This window comes from Oryctolagus cuniculus, chromosome 3 (genome assembly GCF_051225735.1).
Source record: "Oryctolagus cuniculus isolate XC-2025 breed Fujian yellow rabbit chromosome 3, ASM5122573v1, whole genome shotgun sequence".
In the NCBI taxonomy this organism is placed as follows: domain Eukaryota; kingdom Metazoa; phylum Chordata; class Mammalia; order Lagomorpha; family Leporidae; genus Oryctolagus; species Oryctolagus cuniculus.
The window spans coordinates 122,110,370-122,132,073 of NC_142869.1; the positions used below are offsets into that span (position 1 = coordinate 122,110,370).

At 48.4% G+C, this 21,704-nt stretch overlaps 1 protein-coding gene across 1 annotated transcript in view; it reads left to right on the forward strand.

Annotated features, from left to right (window-relative positions):
• The first annotated feature begins 3,630 nt into the window (after window positions 1-3,630).
• Window positions 3,631-21,704, forward strand: part of ERCC3 (ERCC excision repair 3, TFIIH core complex helicase subunit) — a 30,372-nt gene continuing 12,298 nt past the window's right edge. Inside the window, exons 1-10 of the mRNA XM_002712415.6 lie at window positions 3,631-3,780; window positions 4,057-4,262; window positions 4,918-5,154; window positions 7,102-7,151; window positions 7,581-7,716; window positions 7,901-8,065; window positions 8,445-8,649; window positions 10,858-11,172; window positions 15,496-15,680; window positions 21,294-21,496. Coding sequence (XP_002712461.3) covers window positions 3,753-3,780; window positions 4,057-4,262; window positions 4,918-5,154; window positions 7,102-7,151; window positions 7,581-7,716; window positions 7,901-8,065; window positions 8,445-8,649; window positions 10,858-11,172; window positions 15,496-15,680; window positions 21,294-21,496 — 1,730 coding nt within the window. The 5' untranslated portion in view covers window positions 3,631-3,752. The remainder of the gene's footprint in view (window positions 3,781-4,056; window positions 4,263-4,917; window positions 5,155-7,101; window positions 7,152-7,580; window positions 7,717-7,900; window positions 8,066-8,444; window positions 8,650-10,857; window positions 11,173-15,495; window positions 15,681-21,293; window positions 21,497-21,704) is intronic.

Here is a 21,704-nt window from a genome sequence, read left to right on the forward strand (position 1 = left end):
CACTTTGTGTTTCTGTGTGGGAGCAAAATGCGGAAATCTTTACTTAACATACGCTAAATTGATCTTCTGTATATAAAGATAATTGAAAATTAATCGTAATGTGAAGGGGAAGGGATTAGGGAGTGGGAGAGGGGAGCGTTGTGGGTGGGAGGGAAGTTATGGGGGGGAGCTATTGTAATCCATAAGCTGTACTTTGGAAAATTTATGCTCATTAAATAAAAAAATAATAAAAAATATTGAATCTGAAGCAAAAAAAAAAAAAGTATACTGAGAGGGGCTGGCGCTGTGATGTAGTGGGTAAAGCTGCTGCCTGCAATGCAGGCATCCCATATGGGCGCCGGTTCGAGTCCCAGCTGCTCTACTTCTGATCCATCTCTCTGCTATCGCTTGGGAGATGAGTAGAAGATGGCCCAAGTCCTTGGGACCATGAACCCGTGTGGGAGACCCAGAAGAGGATCCTGGTTCCTGGTTCGGATTGGCGCAGCTGCAACCATTGTGGCCAATTGGTGAGTGAACCAGCGGATGGAAGACCTCTCTCTCTCTCTGCCTCATCTTCTCTCTCTGTGTAACTCTGACTTTCCAATAAATAAATAAATCTTTTTTTCAAAAAAAGTATACTGAGAGGCTGGTCCGAGGTGCAGCAGGTTATGCCGCTCTCTGCAGCACTGGCATTCCATATGAACACCAGCTTGAGTCCTGATGCTCCACTTCCAATCTAGCTCCTTGCTTAGCACCTGGGAAAGCAGCATAATACGGCTCAAGTGCTTGGGCCCCTGCACCCACATGAGAGATCCAGATGAAACTCCTGACTTCTTACTGCATCCTGGCCCCGCCCCAGTCATTGCAGCCATTTGGAGAGTAAACCAGCAGATGGAAAATCTCTGTCCTCTATTCTCTGTCTTTCCCTCTCATGCTGTAAATCTGATTTTCCAACAAACAAATATTTTTTAAGAAAGTACAATGGGAGCTTTTGGAGGTTTTATCCACCAACACTTTCATATGTGATTTATTCATCATCCTAAAATTTTATGGTAACATTGCAGTTAAACTTGAAGAGATCAAAACTAGACAGTTTCAATTATCATCAAATTATAATTGCTAATTGATTCAAAACTGAGAGTATTAAAAACTGATGATAGTAGAGAAAGTTTTATAGCTCTGATAAATCTTTAAAATCAAAAGGTCATATGGTCTACACCAGGAATCAGGCAGGCCTTAGATGGGTATGGTTAGCAGGTTGGATGTCCAGGCAATGGTTGAGTAACATTAGGGTTGAGGGGGTTGTGTATCTTTTATCCTAATGTTTGACAAGCAAGACTAAGTGTGAGACAAGGACCTGATTTGCCTGCTGATTTTCTGATAGAAAATTTTTTTTCTGTGGTTTTTCATTTCTACCATTATATTAGTGAAATTCTTTACAACTCTGATGAGTTGAAGAGACATTAGTCAGTTTGACCCAGCATTGAGTCTGTTACTGTGAGGAAGCATTTTATTGAGTAATAGAGGATTTTCATGTAAATCTTTGAAAACAACTTGTTAGAAATGTCTTATGTCTTTATTTAAAAATGTGTGTAACTGTGAAGCCAAAAACAAAACCAAACTTGTTAGAAAAATTTTTGAAATAAAGTTTTCCTTTCATATGAAATGCTTAAAAAAAAAAAAAAAAAACACCTGTGTTTAATCCCGTGTTTCCACTTCTCAGAATTTGCCTTAAAACAACCCAGGATGCAGTTAATGATTTATAACTCATGATATGCATAATAGAGCTATTTAAAACTGAATGGACTGGAACTATCCAATTAGGATTTGGCTAAGTAAAGTATGATATTGCCATACAATGGAATATTAATTATTATTTTGAAAGAGATTGTCCTTCCAACTGCTGGTTCACTCCCCAAATGCCCACAACTGCTGTGGCTGGGCCAGACTGAAGCCAGGAGCCAGGAAGTCCATGCGGGTCTTCCACATGGATGGCAGGGACCGATGTAATGGAGCCATTGACTGTTGCCTCCTGGGGTGCACATTAGTTGGAAGCAGAGGGGGGACTCTATCTCAGGCACTCCAATATGGGATATGGGCATGCCAAGTGTTGGCTTAACCCACTGTGCCACAAGACCTGTTCCCAATGTGGCTGTATTTGAAGACAGGTATTAGGAAGTGACAAAAGTTCAAAGAGGTCGCTAGGGTGGTGTCCTTGTAGGAGGAGACATCATAGTTCCCTCTCTGTGCCATGTGGGGACACAGCAAGAAGGCAGCTGACAGCCGCCAAGTGGGCCCTCACCAGGATGGACGATATCCTACTTGGACTCTCCAGCCTCCAGAACTGTTAGAAAGTAAGTTGTTTATGCAGTCTGTGCATAAATGCCTGCACTTATATTCGGTTTTCTTCATTGTTACAGTTTCTTTGCCTAAAAATCGCGGAGTTACCCTTTACTCCTCCTCTCTCACTTGCCCTAGTAAGTCAGTAAGCAAATCTCACTCGCTCTACCTCCAAAATACATCCAGAATGGCGCCACCTTGTGTCACCCGTACCCTGCCACCCTGGCAGAACCAGCTGTTCCTGTACTCACGACCATGTAAAGGCTACACTGAGCATTGCAGCCGGTGAAGAATGATCACTGAATAGCAAATCAGAGTCATTTCTTCTGCGCAGAATCTCCCAGTGGTTTCCCATCTCAAATCTATTCCCTACAATGGTCTACATAAGTGCTTCTCGAACTTGAACATCGGAAGGACGCGATAACTGAGTCCCACCTCGTCCTCTCTGATTCCGTAAGGGCGGGGATAGGGCGAGGCACTCTGCACCGGCTTTTCCAATCTGAGTTACCCCAGCTTCCGTTTCCTGTCGACACCCCAGGGAGGCCACGCTCTGGACACGGGGCACCTGCTCTTTCCCAGGTCTCCCAGCCACACTGAGCCTCCACATGGTGCGATGCCCTCACTCAGCCTATAGTCTTACACCACTTCAGAGAGGTATTCCGGCATCCTCTGGGCTCCTTTTATTTCAACACTATTTTTTGGTGGCCCACACTGCTTTGTCAGAATTTGTGTTCCAGAAGGTCGAGGCCTTGCGTCCGCTGTCTGTTCTACCCGAGCGGTTTACAGCAGTGACTGCGCGATCACACAGACACTCAGAAAAGACTTCACTGAAGGAATAGCAGAAAGAACCGGAGAGAAGACACCCGGGCAGAGAAAACGTCCTGGGTGCCGGCGCTGAGACGTAGCGGGTAAAGCCAACGTCTTAAGTGCTGGCATCCCATATGGAGGCCAGTTCGAGTCCCGGTTGCTCCACTCCCAATCCAGCTCTCTTGCTATGGCCTGGGAAAGCAGTGGAAGATGACCCAAGTCCTTGGGCCCCCGCACCCGCATGGGAGACCTGGAAAAAGCTCCTGGCTCCTGGTTTCGGATCTGGCCGCTCCGGCAGTTGCGGCCAATTGGGCAGTGAATCAGCGGGTGGAAGACTCTGACTCTCTCTCTGCCTCTCCTTCTCTGTGTAACTCTTTCGAATAACTAAATCTTAAAAAAAAAAAAAAAAAAAAAAAAAAAGTCCGAGCATTGGGCTCACACCAGCGCCTGGAAAGCTCTCGGCCGCTGCGCTCGCTCTGCCCTCCCCGCCAACTTGGTCCCCAGAGGCGGGACTTCCCGTCCAGACGTCAGAAGAGCTTCCGGTGTGAGCCGGAAGTTCCTCCGAGAGCTGAAGACGCCGTGGGCAGGCGTTTGGCTGTACCCCAGTGTGTGTGGCAGTCGCTGCCATGGGCAAAAGAGACCGGGCGGACCGCGGTGAGACGTGGGGCGGCCGCACTCGGGCCCCGCCCCCGCCTCTGTGGCGGAGCTGCTTCAGGCTTCGCCGCCAGGCTGTTTCCCGCAGGCCCTGCCGCCGGGCAGGGGAGCTGCGTGGCTGGAGCTCAGCGCAGCTCTCTGCGAACCGGCCGGGTGGGGGGCGGTTGTTTTTAGTGCAGAGTTGGTGGCGCGGGGGGTGATGGCCGCGACCTGGCGCCCTGCAATGTGGTGGAAACCCCGGACTGCTGCGGGGCTCACGCCTGTGTCTGTTTGCAGACAAGAAGAAGTCCAAGAAGCGGCACTACGAGGATGAGGAAGAAGATGACGACGACGCCCCTGGAAACGACTCTCAGGAGGCCGTACCCTCAGCGGCCGGGAAGCAGGTGGACGAGTCGGGCACCAAAGTGGACGAGTACGGGGCCAAAGACTACAGGCTGCAGATGCCTCTCAAGGATGACCACGCTTCCAGGCCCCTCTGGGTGGTAAGCACGCCCTCGGCCGGGACCGGGCTCCGGAGCCTGGAACAGCCGCCGAAGCTTGGGCGTTCTCAGATCCAAAAGTGAGGTGTGGGATTCAGTCTTCCGGACAGCGCGCTCTCTACCCCGCCCCCCCACCTGCGCACAAGGGCCACACGATCCTGCCTGCAGTTCCTCTACCTCCAGCCCCTCCATTCTCACCCACTCCCCTCTCCTTTTCCCTACCCCATGCCAGGAATTAACGTTGAGCTGCGGGATAAATAGCATGTATTATGTAGCACTTTATTTAGCATGTTTTAGATCAGTTGGAAACCGTGGATCTGGGAGCCAACTTTGGCTCAGCCCAGAGTAGTGAGCGTTCTACCTTCAGTTGAGATCTAACTTAAAAACGGTTCCGTGAGGATAGGCAGTAAGGTTGCATTTCCTTGTGCAGAATCCCCGTGTGAGAAACAGCTGTGGACTTTGGAAACCTTTTCTTCTGTTTTGCTCTCCTTCTGTGTATCTGATTTGAGTAGTAGACCCTACAGTTATTTGGAGGGGGGCTTGCAGGAACGTTTCTGGTGTTAGGCGGCTTGTCCTTCTTTGATAATTATATGGGAGAGAGTCTTAAGAGTCTCTGCAACTCTGGAGTGTCCTGTCATGTGTATTTGATGTTCTTCAGGCTCCTGATGGCCACATCTTCTTGGAAGCCTTCTCTCCAGTTTACAAATATGCCCAAGACTTCCTGGTGGCTATTGCCGAGCCGGTGTGCCGGCCAACCCACGTGCATGAGTACAAGCTAACTGCCTACTCCCTGTATGCAGCTGTCAGCGTTGGGCTGCAAACCAGTGACATCACTGAGTACCTCAGGAAGCTCAGCAAGACTGGAGTCCCCGATGGAATCATGCAGTTTATTAAGGCAAGTGGGGACCGAGGCCAGCCTGCCCTGGGGATGGCGGCACAGTGTGGATAGGTGTTGCTTGTCGTCAGCCTGGGGCAGCCATGGAAGTGTGCCAATCAGATCCCCTGTGGGGAGCGCAGCTGCTGCTTCCCTGGGTCCTGCACTGTGTTGTGGCTGAGGCTGTGTTTTCCCCCAAGCTGCTCTCATCCACGGGAGCTAACAGCATGGGTACCGGTTCAGACTCCTTCTGGCCAGGATTATTTGGGAACACAGCCTAGAGTGGGGTGGTGCTGTGCACTGGGTTGTGGTCTCCCAAAGTTAGCATGTTGAAACCCTAACCCCCAGTGTGGGTTGGAGTGAGAAAGTAATTAAGACTAAAGGAGGCCCTAAGGATGGGGCCTTGATCCAGTGGGATGATTGTCCTTATAAGCACAGATACTGTGAGAGCTCTTCTTCTCTCTCCATGTCATGTCAATTCACAGCAAGAAGACAGCTCCCTACAAAGAGGACCTTTACCACAAACCACATTGGCTGGTACCTTGGTCATAGGCTTCCAGCCTCCAGAACACTGAGAAAATAGATGTTGAAGCCATTCAGTGTGTGGTTTTTGGTTTTGTCAACCCTAGCTGACTAATGCAGGGGCTAAACTCCATCTAAGAATAAATGCTTGCATGAGGCCAGTGGTCAGTGAGCTCCCTTGGGGGAACATCAAAAAGACCTGCAGCTGTTGCAGTAGAGAGGGTTCTGTGTGCACAGTGGTTGGTAGAGGACTAGTGCCATTCTGAAGGTACAGATGATGACTCTGTTGCCTTTGGCTGATCTAAAGGGAGGGTGAATCAGATCCCAAATCAAATGGCAGAAGAGGGCCCCAGACTGCCATGGCCTCTGGCCCCAGAGTAGCTGCCAGGAGCCCTGAAGAGAGTTCTGTCTTATGATGGGCAAGGCCGCCCAGGGAGAGGGGCTTACATCTCACTGGTTTGAGCCAGCTTCGCTCCGTGGCTGCACCCACTCGTGCCTGGGAGCTGCTTGTAGAGATACGTGCATTGGTACAATGCAGTGGTGGGTGGGGGGCAGGGGGAAGGAGCAACAGCCAAGGGTTTGAGTGGTGAGATTTTCATGGCCACCATCACACCTCTGTGGCTTTCTTCATAGAGCTTGTCTGTATTCTCTGCCATCAAGAAGCTTACGTTTTAGTTGGGGAAATAATATGGGCAAGGAGGTCAGATTTATGTTGATTTATGCAACAGTTACCATGTGCCTACTCCATGCCAGCTGTGTACTGGGAGCTGTGGTAATTACTGGTGTGGCAGGATGAGCTCTGGATGAGGGTGACAACTTCGGACATGGTGAGGAAGGGAAGAGAAGATAAAAAGAGGGGCTGGTGCTGTGGTGTGGCGGGTAAAGCTGCCACCTACAGTGCCAGCATCCCAGATGGGCACCGGTTCTAGTCCCAACTGCTCCACTTCCGATTCAGCTCTCTGCTATGGCCTGGGAAAGCAGTGGAGGATGGCCCAAGTGCTTGGGCTCCTGCACCAGCTTTGGAGACCGGGAGGAAGCTCCTGGCTCCTGGCTTCAGATTGGCGCAGCTCCAGCTGTTGTGGCCTTCTGAGGAGTGAACCAGCAGATGGAAAACCTCTCTCTCTCTGTAACTCTGCCTTCTCAAATAAATAAATCTTTTTTTAAAAAAAAGAGAAGATAAAAGAGAGATTTTAAGCTGTTTTAGAAATTAAGGAATGTATGTCAGAATTAGGCAAGAAAGTTTTGCTCTCCAAAAGCACTTTCCAAAAGCAGAAGCTAATGGGGAAAGCTCGATTTAGACAGATCTGGCTCCTTTGGGATTGCACACCGGTTTTTCCTGAAGTAAACTGCACTCTTCACTTGGGCAGTGGACATGCCCAATGGTAACCATGTTCTGAGTGAGCTGCTTGTTGCTGACTTGATTGTTGGTGTTGTGTCTGCTTGCAGCTGTGTACGGTTAGCTATGGGAAGGTCAAGCTGGTCCTGAAGCATAACAGGTAAGAGACTCTGTGACAGCCCCGTCCCGGGCACTTCACCCTCTGCACAGTTTGGGGAAGGGCTGTGGGAAGGAGCCAACCTCTTCTCTGCACCAGTACCTCACTGCCCTGAAGCACAGATAAGAGGAGCAGGACAAGTGTCCCCAGATGGCAGTTTATTCACTGGTCACTGTATTCCCCACAGCAGCAGAGCTGGGGCTCCGTCCCCTGCTTGCTTGACTTCAGAATAGGGCTTTGCCCATAGTCCCCGTAAGTTATGTCATGGCCAGCAGCTCAGAGCTCAGAATAGGCAGAGGGTTGGGGGGAGTGAGGGAGTGGGGCAAGTTCTTAGGAAGCTGCTAGTTCCAGACCATCTGGTCAGATGAACTGTAGAATCTTCTAGAAGTGGTGTGCCGGTCAGTGGACCCTTCCTCCCTCCCCTGCTTGTAGGTACTTTGTTGAAAGCTCGCACCCCGATGTCATCCAGCATCTTCTTCAGGACCCAGTGATCCGGGAATGCCGCCTGAGGAACTCTGAGGGGGAGGCCACGGAGCTCATCACAGAGACTTTCACGAGCAAATCTGCTGTATGTAGGCTCCGGGGTCACCTGGGGTGGCCGGGCACTTAGGATTCCAGCTCGCAGTTATCTGTGATCCGCCACCTGGAACCTAACAGCCCTGCAGTTTTCTACCCTCTGCAACTTCAACTCTTGCTTGATAGCGGCAGGGTTAAAGGTTGTGTGTGGAGCACGACCTGCCTCTCTCTTCCAGATTTCTAAGACTGTTGAAGGAGGCGGCGGGCCCTCCACCTCCCGGGTGACAGATCCACAGGGTAAATCTGACATCCCTACGGACCTGTTTGATTTCTATGAGCAAATGGACAAGGATGAGGAAGAGGAGGAAGAGACACAGACAGTGTCCTTTGAAGTCAAACAGGTTAGTGAGTGTGTCCCATCAGCCCTTTGAGCAAGCTGGGCTCCGAAGCCCAGCCCTGTGTTGATTCCAGCTTTAGTTGGTGTGAGCTGCTGAAGTGTCTGGGGTCCACAGCATCTTTCCTCCCAGTGGAGGCCGGGGTCTTCACCCCTTCCTGAGGAGATGTGAGAAATTGTGCTGAGGGTCAGTTTGGTCTGGCCAGTTACATTTCATTTTGCCAGTGTAGTTTTGGGTTGTTTTTCTGTGCCTTAAGATCTGAAATTGTAGAAGTCTAAATAAAATGCTGGCTTTGAACATTGGGCCCCTAGCATATGTGGTGTTCTGAGCACATACCCTCAGCTAACAAGCTTATAATGAAACCACCTTCGCGCCTCCTCTCCAGGAAATGATTGAGGAGCTCCAGAAGCGTTGCATCCACCTAGAGTACCCTCTGTTGGCTGAATACGACTTCCGGAATGATTCTGTCAACCCTGATATCAACATTGATCTGAAACCCACAGCTGTCCTCAGACCCTACCAGGAGAAGAGCTTGCGGAAGATGTTTGGCAATGGGCGTGCACGTTCTGGGGTCATTGTTCTTCCATGCGGTAAGTGGTCAGGTTGCTCTCTCTGAATCTGTTGGCTGCCTCCTGCTCTCCCTTTTGTGCTTTTCCCTAAGTTGCAGCTTTCCAAGGAATGGCCAAGGTAAAGTCTTAATTCATGACTTGGCAAATATTTATCCAGTGTTAGCTGCGTGGGGGGTCCTGACCAGTGTGCTGAGACGTAGTCATGGATTAAACAGCAGTCCCGACCTCATGGAGTTCATTCCACCAGGGAAGGGATAGGCAGTAAACAGACCAGCTGAGCAACACGGCACATCCTGAGTGGTGATAGAGGTGGTAAAGAAAACTCAAGCCATGTGTGGGCTGTGATGGTGATGCTGGCGAGGTGCTATTGAACATAGATAGTGGGGTTAGGTTCTCATTCCTAGAAATTAGTCTTGTGAGCTGTGAATTTGGAAGCTCCCCAGCACAGAAGCCTTGCTTCTTCCTAGATGGCATAAGATAGTGCCAAGAAAACGCAGTGGCAGCTCGCTTGGCACCCGTCCAATCTCACTGGTCACAGGTTGAGTATCCCTCATCTGAAATGCTTAGGTAAAGTGTTTTGGATACCAGATTGTTTTGCTTATTCACAATGAGGTATCTTGGGGATGGGACATGAGTCTAAACATGAAGTTGACTTCTGTTTCATAATTACCTTGTACACACAGCCTGAAGGTAACTGATGCAGCATTTTAGTGCACCTGTGCTTTGAGTGTGACCAGCACATGAGATCAGTGTAGGATTTTTCACATGTGGTGTTGTCAGTATGCAAAAAGTGCCAGCTTTTGGAGCACTGTGGATTTCAGTTTTCAGATGAGGGATGTAATATGAGGTCTCCACCTAGGTTCTTGGCCAGAGGCCATGATAGACTCCAGGTTTTTTTTTTTTTTTTTTTTTTTTAAGTTTATTTATTTGAAAGGCAGAGCAAAATTGGAGGGGGAAAGGGAACATGTAGAGAGAGCTTCTCTCCACTGGTTTACTCCCCAAATGCCCTCAGCAGCCGGAGCTGAGCCAGGCTGAAGCCAGGAGTCAGGAACTCCATCCAGGTCTTCCATGTGGGTGGCAGATACCAAATACTTGAGCTATCATCTTCTACTTCCCGGGATGCACATTAGCAGGAAGCTGGATTGGAGACAGAGGTGGGACTTGATCCCATGCACTGTGGTATGGGATGTAGACAACATCGCAAGTGGCAGCTTAACCTGCTGTGCCGCAGGTCACCCCTGGGATCTTTTGTTTGTTTGTTTGTTTGTTTTTAAATTAACGTTCCATGGGTTATTTTGATGGTAAAGGAGAGTCACTGTTGAAAGGAATAGCTTGGTTTTTATCTTGATCTTCAGATGGTGGTTGGTTGTATGCTTAGAAGCTCCTGGAATTTCCTCCTCTGTCTTCGCCAGTACCGTCCACACTTAGTATGCTCCCGAGTTCTTGGCCTTACCTACTGTGTGATGATACCAGTTGTCTTTTTTTTTTTTTTTTTTTTAGATTTTTATTTATTTATTTGAGAGGTAGAGTTAACAGACACAGAGAGGGAGAGACAGAAAGGTTTTCCATCTGCTGGTTTGCTCCCTAACTGGCTGCAATGGCCAGAGCTGAGCTGATCTGAAGCCAGGAGCCAGGAACTTCCTCCAAGTCCCCCTGGCAGGTGCAGAGGCCCAAACATTTGGGCCATGTTCCACTGCTTTCCCATGCCATTAGCAGAGAGCTGGATCAGAAGAGGAGCAGCTGGGACATGAACTGGCGCCCATATGGGATGCTGGTACCACAGGTAGAGTCTTAGCCTGCTACGCCACAGCGCTGGCCCCCATACCAGTTGTCTTTTGCTGGGTCCCTCCTTAGCAGGCCGTGTGCTGTGCACCTGTGCCTAGGTACACCACTGTGCTCTACCCATGGGCAAGGCGCTCCGTACTTCAGTTTTTCCATCTTTGAAATGGTGGTAATGGGAGTATCTCCTCTCACTGGTTTGTTTTAAGACATCAGCGTTTAAACAGGATGCAGATAAAGTTACATCCACTGATTCTCACTTGTGTGTGAATTGGACGTGTCTCCTCTATGAAGCAGGAGACTGAGGCTGGGGCAGTGAGTGCCCCAAAGTTGTCCTCACAGAGTCAGCTGGCAGGCATAGCAAGAAGTTTGCTGGGAGTCCTGTGCTCCTGCTGAGTCATTCTGCCTGTCCCTGTCCTTCGTTTCAGCCTGGCCCTGGGTTTCTTGTAGGTGCTGGGAAGTCCCTGGTTGGTGTGACGGCTGCGTGCACCGTCAGAAAACGCTGTCTGGTGCTGGGGAACTCAGCTGTGTCTGTGGAACAGTGGAAAGCCCAGTTCAAGATGTGGTCCACCATCGATGACAGCCAGATTTGCCGCTTCACCTCCGATGCCAAGGACAAGCCCATAGGCTGCTCCGTTGCCATTAGCACTTACTCCATGCTGGGCCACACCACCAAAAGGTCCTGGGAGGCTGAGCGTGTCATGGAGTGGCTCAAAACCCAGGAGTGGGGCCTCATGATCCTGGATGAGGTGCACACAATACCAGGTATGCAAGTGAAGCCAGGGTGTCCCTTCATTGAACAGATAAAAAACAGATAAGAAATTTCCAGTTGCTGGCCTGGGGGAGGGACTGCTCTGTAGTCCACCCAGCTGGCTACAAGACTTGCTGGATAAAACGTTTAAATAATTCTTAAGAGTAGTTAGGGTCAAGGTTGGGGTGGATGGTGAGTACGTTACGTTCACAGCTTCCTTAAGCATTGGCCCACACTAGTCATTTAGAAGGTGGCCTTTTTTTCTTCCATCTTTCTTACTATTGCAGTTCACCACACCCTTAGCCCTATGAAAATGGCCAGGAGCACTGAAAAGCCCTTGCAGTAGCGTGGCTGTGTTATATGAAAGCTGAAGTATTGGTCCTCAGGGAATATGTAATAGAAACCCTACTTCTCTAAGTATTGCAGGCAAACCTTTTTCTTTTTAACGTTTTTATTTTAAGAGCAGAGAGACAGATACAAATCTTCCATCTGATGTTCACTCCCCAAGTGCCTGCAGCAACCCAGGCTGGGACAGGCTGATGCCTAGAGCCAAGAACTTAATCCAGGTCTCCCACATTAGTGGCAGGAACCCAAGTAACTGAGCCATCACCACTGCTTTCCAGGGTACACATTATCAAGAAGTTGGAAGCAGAGCTAGGCCTCAAACCAAGCACTCCAGTAGAGGATACAGACATCCTAAGTAGGGACTTACTCACTGCACTGAACTCCCACTCTAAGGAAGACTCATTTTAAAAATTTTATTATTTTTAAAAGTTTTATGTATTCATTTGTTAATTTGAAAGGCAGAGTGACAGAGAGATCTTCCAAATACTAGTTTGCTCCCTCTGTGCCCCCAAGAGCCAGGACTGGACCAGGCCAAAGCCAGGAGCCAGGAACTCTCATCTGGGACTTCCACCTGGGTGGCAGGAACCCAGCTACTTGGGCCATCATGTGCTGCCTCCCAGGCACATTAATAGAAAGCTGTGTCAGAAGCAGAGGCAGGACTTGATCTCAGGTAATCCAGTATAGGATATGGGTGTCCCAAATGATGGCTTAACCAGCTGTGTCACAGTGCCCACCCCAAACCATTTTTTTTAAAGATTTATTTATTTATTTGAAAGAGTTATACACAGAGAGAAGGAGAGGCAGAGAGATTTTCCATTTGCTGCTTCACTCCCCAATTGGCTGTAACAGCCGGAGCTGTGCTGATCCGAAGGCACTGGCCTTTGCAGATTGTGAACAGAGCTGCCATAAGCATTATAAACAGGTTTTTGTATAAAACTGTCTCCACTGATCTAAGATAGGTATCCAGGAATGGCACTGGTAGGCCACCGACAATTTAATACGAACTGCCATAAACCATTTTCCAGAGTGACTAAGCACAACACAGTCCCTCCAACAACATGACAGTTCCATTTGCTCTGTAACCTCCTCCATCATTTGCATTGTCAATACTTTCTGATCTAAAAGATTTACTGGAGTATCTCATGGTGGGTTTAGCTGGCACTTCCCTGATGATGAAAGATGTTGCACACCTTTTCAACTTGCTTACCTGGCAGCTTAATATGCCCTTTGGTGAAATGTCCATTTCTTTTGTTCCCTTCCTAATGTTCTGGCCGGTGCCTGAATCTCTTTAACAGGTAACTCAAATCAACATGTCTTAAGCCTAACTCCTGAGCGGCCCCTTCCAACTCTGCTCCTTCTAAAGCTGTTCCTGTCTCAGTTACCACCATGCCATCCTTCCTCCGCTCAAGCCAAAAGCCTTAGCATCACTCTGGATCTCTCTCTGATCCAACATCTGACTCGCCAGCTGAACCTTTCCGACCACCCCGTCAGGCCACCTTCATCCTCTTGTCTTTTTCGCTGGGTCAGGTGTCTTACTGGATTCTACAATCCTGTGCTTCTCTCTGCTCTCTCTCTCTTTTTTTTTTTTTTTTTTTTTTTGACAGGCAGAGTGGACAGTGAGAGAGAGACAGAGAGAAAGGTCTTCCTTTGCCGTTGGTTCACCCTCCAATGGCCGCTGTGGCCGGCGCACCACACTGATCCGAAGGCAGGAGCCAGGTGCTTCTCCTGGTCTCCAATGGGGTGCAGGGCCCAAGCACCTGGGCCATCCTCCACTGCACTCCCTGGCCACAGCAGAGAGCTGGCCTGGAAGAGGGGCAACCGGGACAGAATCCAGTGCCCCCACCGGGACTAGAACCCGGTGTGCCAGCACCGCAAGGCGGAGGATTAGCCTATTGAGCCACGGCGCCAGCTTCTCTCTGCTCTCACAGTGCTTTCTTCCACCCACACTGACCACAGTGACCAGCCTCATCTGCTCACATGGAAGCCAGCTCTGTTCCATCTCTTGGATGGCTCCCAGCCTCTTAGTGCATATCCTTGCCATGGCCTACAAGGCTTCACAAGATCTGCCTAGAGAACTCTATCCTTCCCACGCTGACTCTCTCCTCTGGCCATTTGGTCACCTTGTGTCTGAACACACCAAGGACTCCCACCACAGAGCCTGTGCCTTGCTGCTTCCTCCTCAAAGACCCTCACCCCTACCTGGCCAGCTATGAACATCTCCAGGTATCTTCAGATATCCACAGGTGCTGAAAGAGCTCCAACCACACAGAAGCAGATGCTGGGGCCATTTTGACAAATTTTGAATGCTCTGCATGAACATACTTCAGATTTCCAGTGCCTGTCCTCAGCTTTCTGCCCAAGGGTGTATTTAGCGTGTGTCTGCATGCTTGTCTCCTGTTCACTTTATCACTTTATCTTTGGTTGGGTAGAGGACTGTAAAGCACTCCAGACTTTGCAAGCCCGAGGCCAGGCTGTGCTCACCCAGAGAGCAAGTGTTGACTGAGGGATTGACTGCTGGGAAATGAGTGGAAGTTTCCCAACTACTCAGCAGCTACCATGTTGGGTTAGATAGAATGACACATCTTTGAGATTCTTTTCAAAAGATGAAGATGGCTGTGTTACTTTACAGATCTTTTCAAGGAAGCCCTGTGGGGCCATCTTATTAGTAAGAAATCTGTGTAAAATATTTGCATATGTTAAGTGCTTCTGTCTTGCTAGGCCCTGTGCTTGGCATTGAGTCAAAATGGGAGAGACAGTCCAGCAGTCACACTAATGAATGTCAAGTCACAGCCGTGACAGTGTTAAGTGACACAAGCCATGCACAAAAGTACATACTCTGACTCAATTCCTGTGAAATTCAGAGGAGACAGACTCCTCTCTGATGATGGAAGTCACACCCGTGGTATCCTCCTCATGACAGCAGGGGCTGGGGGATTTGGGGGTACAGACACACACCCTCTTCTTCCACTGGCATGTGCCCACGTGAAAATGTCGAGCCGTCTGCCACACTGTGTGTGTGTGTGTGTGTGTATGTGTGTGTTTGAGAGAGAGAGAGGGAGACTGACAGTCTCCTTGGCATCAACCATGGTGCTGGTTGTTTGTCTTATGTGTGTCATCTATGTTTGCATGTGATGTGTGTGCAAACCACGTTGTTACTATTCTGTTTCACAGCTGTAAAGACAGTGTACTTGGGTTAGACAGTCCTCTGTCATTGCTTTGCTTTTAGGGTTTTGGTTTGTGTTTTGGTGTATTCCAGTCTCTTTTCTTTTTTCACGTTGTTATGGCTGTTTATTTTTTAAGTATCACTAGTCCGACTTTACTTATATTTTAAGATAATCATGTATCAGACATGTTAACCTTGCTTCAAGGTATTGGAGCACATAGGAACATACGTTGAGCCTTTTAAATGAGTGCCTCATACCTGATTTGATAAATCACAAAGAGTTGTAACATTGAAAAGAAAGGAAGCTGTTGGTTGACCAGAAGGAATCTACTTGATAGGATGTGGTGAGGGGTTTCCTGAGAGAGGCAGAGCAGTCAGAGCCGGGGATTCCGGGGCTGCCTTGGGCTTTGCTTTCTGCCTGGTTTCTGGGAAGATGTTGGGAGCCGGGCAGAGCTGACTCCTTTGGTTCCTCTCTCCCCACCAGATCCCCAGCTGACTGCCCCAGAAGCTGGGTACAAGTTTCAGAGTGAACAATCTCCTTGCTTAGTTTAGAGTTAATGATGTAAGTGTTGTAGCTGACATTCTGGGTTGCCTCTATGCTTTTCCCCATAACTCAGCTCCGGAGAGAGGGAGAGCACATTTCTGCTTCTGATTCTCCTCTTCGCCCCTCTTTTGGGCAGATGGTAAAAGAAATGGGAAGGCATCTGACTTCATCATTCCTGTCTCGAGTCAGGTGCCTTTGGCCTGACATTTGGGGGTTAGCCAGGTCAAAGCAAAGTCTGTGTTGTGCTGCTCCAGAGTCTTAGAGCGTGCTCCGTTGTTCCCCCAGCCAAGATGTTCCGCCGGGTGCTCACCATCGTGCAGGCCCACTGCAAGCTGGGCTTGACCGCAACCCTCGTCCGGGAAGATGACAAGATTGTCGACTTAAATTTTCTGATCGGGCCTAAGCTCTATGAAGCCAACTGGATGGAGCTGGAGAACAACGGCTACATCGCCAAAGTCCAGTGTGCTGAGGTAGCTGGGCCTGGTGGGTGGGCATCTGGCTCAAGCTCTGACAGGCAAGCAGAGGTGATCAGGTTGGGACCAGCTAAACTGCTGCCACCTTGTGCAGTATCTTCCCCTCAGTCACCTGGGGCTGGGCGGAGTTGTTCTACTTCACAAATGAGTGGAACAGGATTCCTTGTTCTGGGTCACACAGCTTGTACATGGAAGTCAGAATACAGACCCAGGCCGCTTAGCTGCTGGGTCCATGCACTTCCTCCTTGAGTGAGCTCCTGGTGGGGTTATCCGTGTCCCTCACCCTCCTGGATCTCTGGGAGATCCTGTATGTGTGCCACCCAGTGTCAGAGCCTGTTGATTCAGCACTCTTGGTAATCTGTGGCCTTGACCATTTTGTAGAGAATACCTGCATATGTGTATGTTAAAAATGTGTGTTCAAAGGGAAGTCGTCTGAGAAGGAGCAACAAAAAAAATTTTTTTATAGATTTATTTATCCAAAAGACAGCCACAGAGAGACAGGGAGAGACAGAGTGAGAGAAAAGCCTTCTAAATGCTTGTTCACTCCCCAAATGGCCTACTCTGGAGCTGAGCCAATATGAAGCCAGGACCCAGGAGCTTCTTCAAGGTCTCCTACATGGGTACAGAGCCCAAGGGCTTGGGGTCACCTTCTGCTGCTTTCTCAGGCCATAAACAGAGACCTGGATGGGAAGTAGAATAGCCGGGACTCAAACCTGTGCCTATACGAGATGCCGGCACTGCAGGTAGTGGCTTTACCCACTGCACCACAGCACCAGCCCCCAAAAAGAATTCTTTGTCACCTTAAAATGACTGTCATTCAGTGGCTGGAGTGGCCCCTGTCCTGAAAGGGTAGAAAGGGGCCTCTTGGATAAAGGTGAGAGTGAGCAGAGAGACTCCCTTAGGTGACAGAGGCCCACACCCCTCAGTCATGCTGTAGCATCACCACCCACTGTGAAAAACTGTTGCCAGAAACTTCAGGTGTCTTCCTCTCCAGTTGTGTCTCCTCTTTGCCTGTCCGGGTAATCACTATCATGGAACTTGATCTCTTGCTTTCCTTTATTAGTTTATTTGTTACATATATTTCCTTGAATATATGTTTGCCTGCTTAAAATTATGTTTCCTGTTAATGGAATGAGGTTATATGTGTTTTTCTGTGACTTGTCTTTTCTCATTGTTTTTATTCTTTGCATAATACATTTTTTTTTTTTTTAAGATTTATCTATTTTTACTTGAAAGTCAGAGTTACACAGAGAAAGGAAAGGCAGAGAGGAGAGAGAGAGGTCGTCCATTCACTGATTCATTCCCCAATTGCTGCAATGGCCAGAGTTGCACCGATCCAAAGCAGGAGCCAGGAGCATCTTCTGGGTCTCCCACGCAGTGCAGGGGCCCAAGGACTTGGGCCATCTTCTCCTGCTCTCCCAGGTCACAGCAGAGAGCTGGATCAGAAGTGGAGCAGCTGGTACTTGAACTGGCACCCATATGGGATACTGGCACTGCAGGTGGCGGTTTATCCACTACACCACAGTGCCAGCCCCACATTATTTCTTTGCATATAGCTCTAGCTCATTCCTTTGAATATCTGTATGGTATTCCATTATATAGACATACCACAGTTTGTTCTGTATTGGAATACTACCTAGCAATAGAAGTAAAATCTTTCTAATGTTGACATTTGAATTGTTCCTTCTTTCCCTCCCCCATTTTTGGTTTTGTTTATTTATTTGAGAGGCAGATAGAGCTCCCAGCTACTGGTTCATTTCCTAAATGCCAGGAGCCAGGAATTAAATCCAAGTTTCTGTGGGTGGCAAGAACCCAATCACTTGAACCCTCATTGCTGCCTCCTTCCAGGGTCTGCATTATCAGGATGCTCGAGGTACCCTGTGGGGCATGGGTGTCTTAACCACTTGGCAAACTGCCCATCCTTAAGGGTTTGTTTTAGATTTTTTTAACATTTTTGTTGGGATATTATTTATACACCATCAAATTCACTTTTGAGTGTAAAATTTGTGATTTTAGTAAATTTCAGAGTATTTTCCCATAAAAGTATTTCCCCATAAAAGGCCATCATGCCTGTTTGCATCTGATTTGTTTTCTGTCTCTATAAATTAAGAGTTTAGTTTTTTGCTATTATGACAGTGTTGCTAAATATATTTTTTTCAAAGATTTATTTTATTTATTTGAAAGGCAGAGTTACAGAGAGGCAGAGAGAGAGGTCTTCCATCTGCTGCTGCCAGAGCTGTGCTGATCTGAAGCCAGGAGCCAGGAGCGTCCTCTGGATCTCCAACATGGGTGCAGGGGCCCAAGGACTTGGGCCATCTTCCATTGCCTTTCCAGGCTATAGCAGAGAGCCAGATTGGAAGTGGAGCTGTCAGGACCTGAACTGGCACCCATATGGGACGCTGACACTGCAGGTGGTGGCTTTACCTGCTACGCCACAGTGCTAGCCCCTCTGTATATATTTTTATACCATTTCCAGTGCCCTTGTATAAGACCTTCTCTCTCTTCTTTTTAATATTTATTTATTTGAATGGTAGAGTGACAGAGAGGTCTTCCATCTGCTAGTTCTGTCCCTAAGTGGCCACAGGAGCCAGCGCTGAGCCAGACCAGGCCAAAACCATGAATCTGAAACTCCATTGGGGCTCTCACATGTGTAGCAAGGACCCAAGTACTTGGGCCATCATCTGCTGCCTTCTATGCATGTCAGTAGGAAACTGGATCAGAAGCTGATCAGCCAGGACTGGAACCAACACTCTGATATGAGACGTCAACATGGCAAGCAGTGGCTTAACTCACTGCACCACAACCCACAACCCTGGCCCTAGGAGTTTTTGTAAAGCAGTATTCTTCACACTGCACTGTGACAACCCCCCCCCCCCCCACCGCCCCATAATAGGATGAGTTATGGCCAGTAGAGAATAGATTTACAGAATATGGACTAAGGGTGTATATTGTTTGGTAAAACTCCATGTGTTTGTATGTGTTTTGTGATATACAGTGGCCCAAGTGTGAAAGTCACTATCTGACAGACACATGAGAGTACTTTGGGAAGTGCTGGGGTACCTAGGATCGCTCCTTTTTCCTCTTACCCTTCATGGTGGATTTTTTTTTTTTTTTTTTTTTTGACAGGCAGAGTTAGACAGTGAGAGAGAGAGAGAGACAGAGAGAAAGGTCTTCCTTTCCATTGGTTCACCCCCCAAATGGCCACTGTGCTGATCTGAAGCCAGGAGCCAGTGCTTCTTCCTGGTCTCCCATGCGGGTGCAGGGCCCAAGCACTTGGGCCATCCTCCACTGCACTCCCGGGCCACAGCAGAACTGGACTGAAAGAGGAGCAACCGGGACAGAATCTGGCGCCCCAGCTGGGACTAGAACCTGGAGTGCCGGTGCCACAGGCAGAGGATTAGCCAAGTACGCCGGCTGATTTTTTTTTTTTTCCCTTTAAGTTTTTGCTGACCTGATTGGGTGTGCAGTGGCATCCCTTTGTGGTTTGAATTGTGCTATCCTATCTTTACCAGTGACATATGTTTACAGGCTTGTGGTTCATAATCTGTGAAATGTATGAATATAAAGACGTTACTATGCAAAAAGCATAGTACCGGGAATTCTCTTGGGGTCTCACAATAGGATGTGACCCAGAGAGAGGCAGAAACTTAATATCACACCACCAATGGCTTTGAGCTCACGGCAGTGCTTGGCATGTAGTAGTGGCCAGTGATTGCACAGTGGTGGCCACATGAATAGACATGGTCTGTGGTGATCAGATGAGTGGCATAGGTCACAGCCACAACCTCAGAGCCTCGCAGCAGAGGTTCTGTGGCCTGTGCCACAGCACAGCTCCTGGAGGGCCCTTTTTGGTCTGCACAGCCTTACGTGCTTTAAAGCTCGTTGGCGCTTGAGTACATTTGTACACGCCTCCTTCAGCTTATCAGCATGGAGGAGCTCTCTTATCAGCAGAGCAGGATTCTGTTTTATCTGGATGTCCAAGTTGTCCCAGACTTAACCTGTGGGACCCCTTCCCCTCTAGCTCCTGTGTCCATTTGATGTGTCCCCATCTTTCTTTGAGCACATCCTCGCCTTGCAGCACAGGGAGATTCTAGTCTCATTGGGTACCTTCCTTCCCCTGGGCCTAGACTCAGCATTTCCCCAAGCAGCCCTGGCTCCTTTAAGTAGACAACAGAATTTAGAATTTAAAAACATTAATTATTTTAAAAGTTACTGGCCTATTAGCATGAAGAATTTTCACAGTAACTGTAGAGTCTACTACAGCTGGTTTTTGCCAGCACTGACATTGGCCTTTGCAGTCCTGAGTGTTTGCACCCTGTTCTTGTGCTCCTGTTAGTGTTTTCTTGAGGTTTTTTTGTCATACAGGCCATGTCTTGCAAGTCTATGTTTGGGCTCATTTTGTTTTTGCATAATCCAAGGGTTCATAAATGATGCCAAAGCCAGTGCCACCACCAAAATGTGTTCTGGATCCAGATAGAAGGTGATATTAGTGTAGTCTGGTACCTTTTGGCTGGTTTTTCTCAAATTGCTGTCTTCGGCACAGCTGCCTTCCCAGAGTGAAGGACATTGGTGGCTGTTCCCTCTACAGTCATCCGTTGCTCCTGGACTGCCTAGGCCAGGCAGTTACTGTGTGGGTCATGATGCTGGTAGGTACCTCGGCAGTTGGGAAAGAAAGGAGCAAGGATGGGATTTTAATACCAAAGTAGAGGTGTGTTCTTTACTGTCAGAATGTCATGGCGAGGCTAACTCAGTAGACGGAGCTACAAGTGTGTGTGTGTGCATGTACACACATCTGTATCCGTTTCTCATCTGTCTGTGCACATTAAAAACCACGAGCTCCACAGATTGTATTCTTTTAAAAGATTTATTTATTTATTTGAAAGAGTTACACAGAGAGAGGAGAGGCAGAGAGAGAGAGAGAGAGAGAGAGAGAGAGAGGTCTTCCTCCCATGGTTCACTCCCCAGTTGGCCACAACGGCCAGAGCTGCGCTGTCCGAAGCAGGAGCCAGGAGCTTCTTGCGGGTCTCCCACGTGGTGCAGGGGCCCAAGGACTTGGGCCATCTTCTACTGCTCTCCCAGGCCATAGCAGAGAGCTGGATCAGAAGAGGAGCACCTGGGACTAGAATCAGCGCACATATGTGATGCTGGTGCTTCAGGCCAGGGCGTTAACCCGCTGCGCCCCAGCACCGGCCCCCACAAATTGTATTCTAACTTTCCCTGTTTATAATTCCTTTCTCAGACAGTGAGAAACTTGGCTTCCATTATCCATGAAAGTTCACTTACTTATTAGTTTGGACCTATGATATACACAAAGGAATTTTAGAATTGCTAACCAATACCATTTAGAAAAACAAAACTGTAGTGCAGTATCTGGTGTAAAATTAGTTCCCTGGGTATAACTATTTAAAAATAGGTGTTAAATGATGGGCACATGAGAGTGTCCAGTTCAGTGTTAGATTTGATTTTGTGCATGCATGGACTTGTTGTTGTGTTGAAATCATAATTCATATACCGTTGGTTTTGCTTTTAGAAGATGAACGGGCTTTAAAAGTTTACAGTTGTGTGATGTTTAAACCTGTAAAATGATCCTTGATTCTTAATGCATCACAGGTTTGGTGCCCAATGTCACCCGAATTTTACCGGGAGTATGTGGCAATCAAAACCAAGAAACGAATCTTGCTGTACACCATGAACCCCAACAAGTTCAGGGCTTGTCAGTTTCTGATCAAGTTTCATGAAAGGAGGAATGACAAGATTATTGTGTTTGCTGACAACGTGTTTGCTCTGAAGGAGTACGCCATTCGGCTGAACAAGTAAGCCCTGAAAGCTTCGTTTTCCTCACCGAGAATACACAAGGCGACTGCCTTGATCCTTGAAGCTCTTGGGAACTTCTTGGATTCTAAAGCTCTGTCACTGCTCTCAGGACCCAGGCAAGACAGAGAAGCAGGTGATCAGAGATGGAGGTTAGAGCAGAGAGGCAAGAGGGACTGGTCCCCTCCAGCCCAGAGAGCAGGGGTCAGA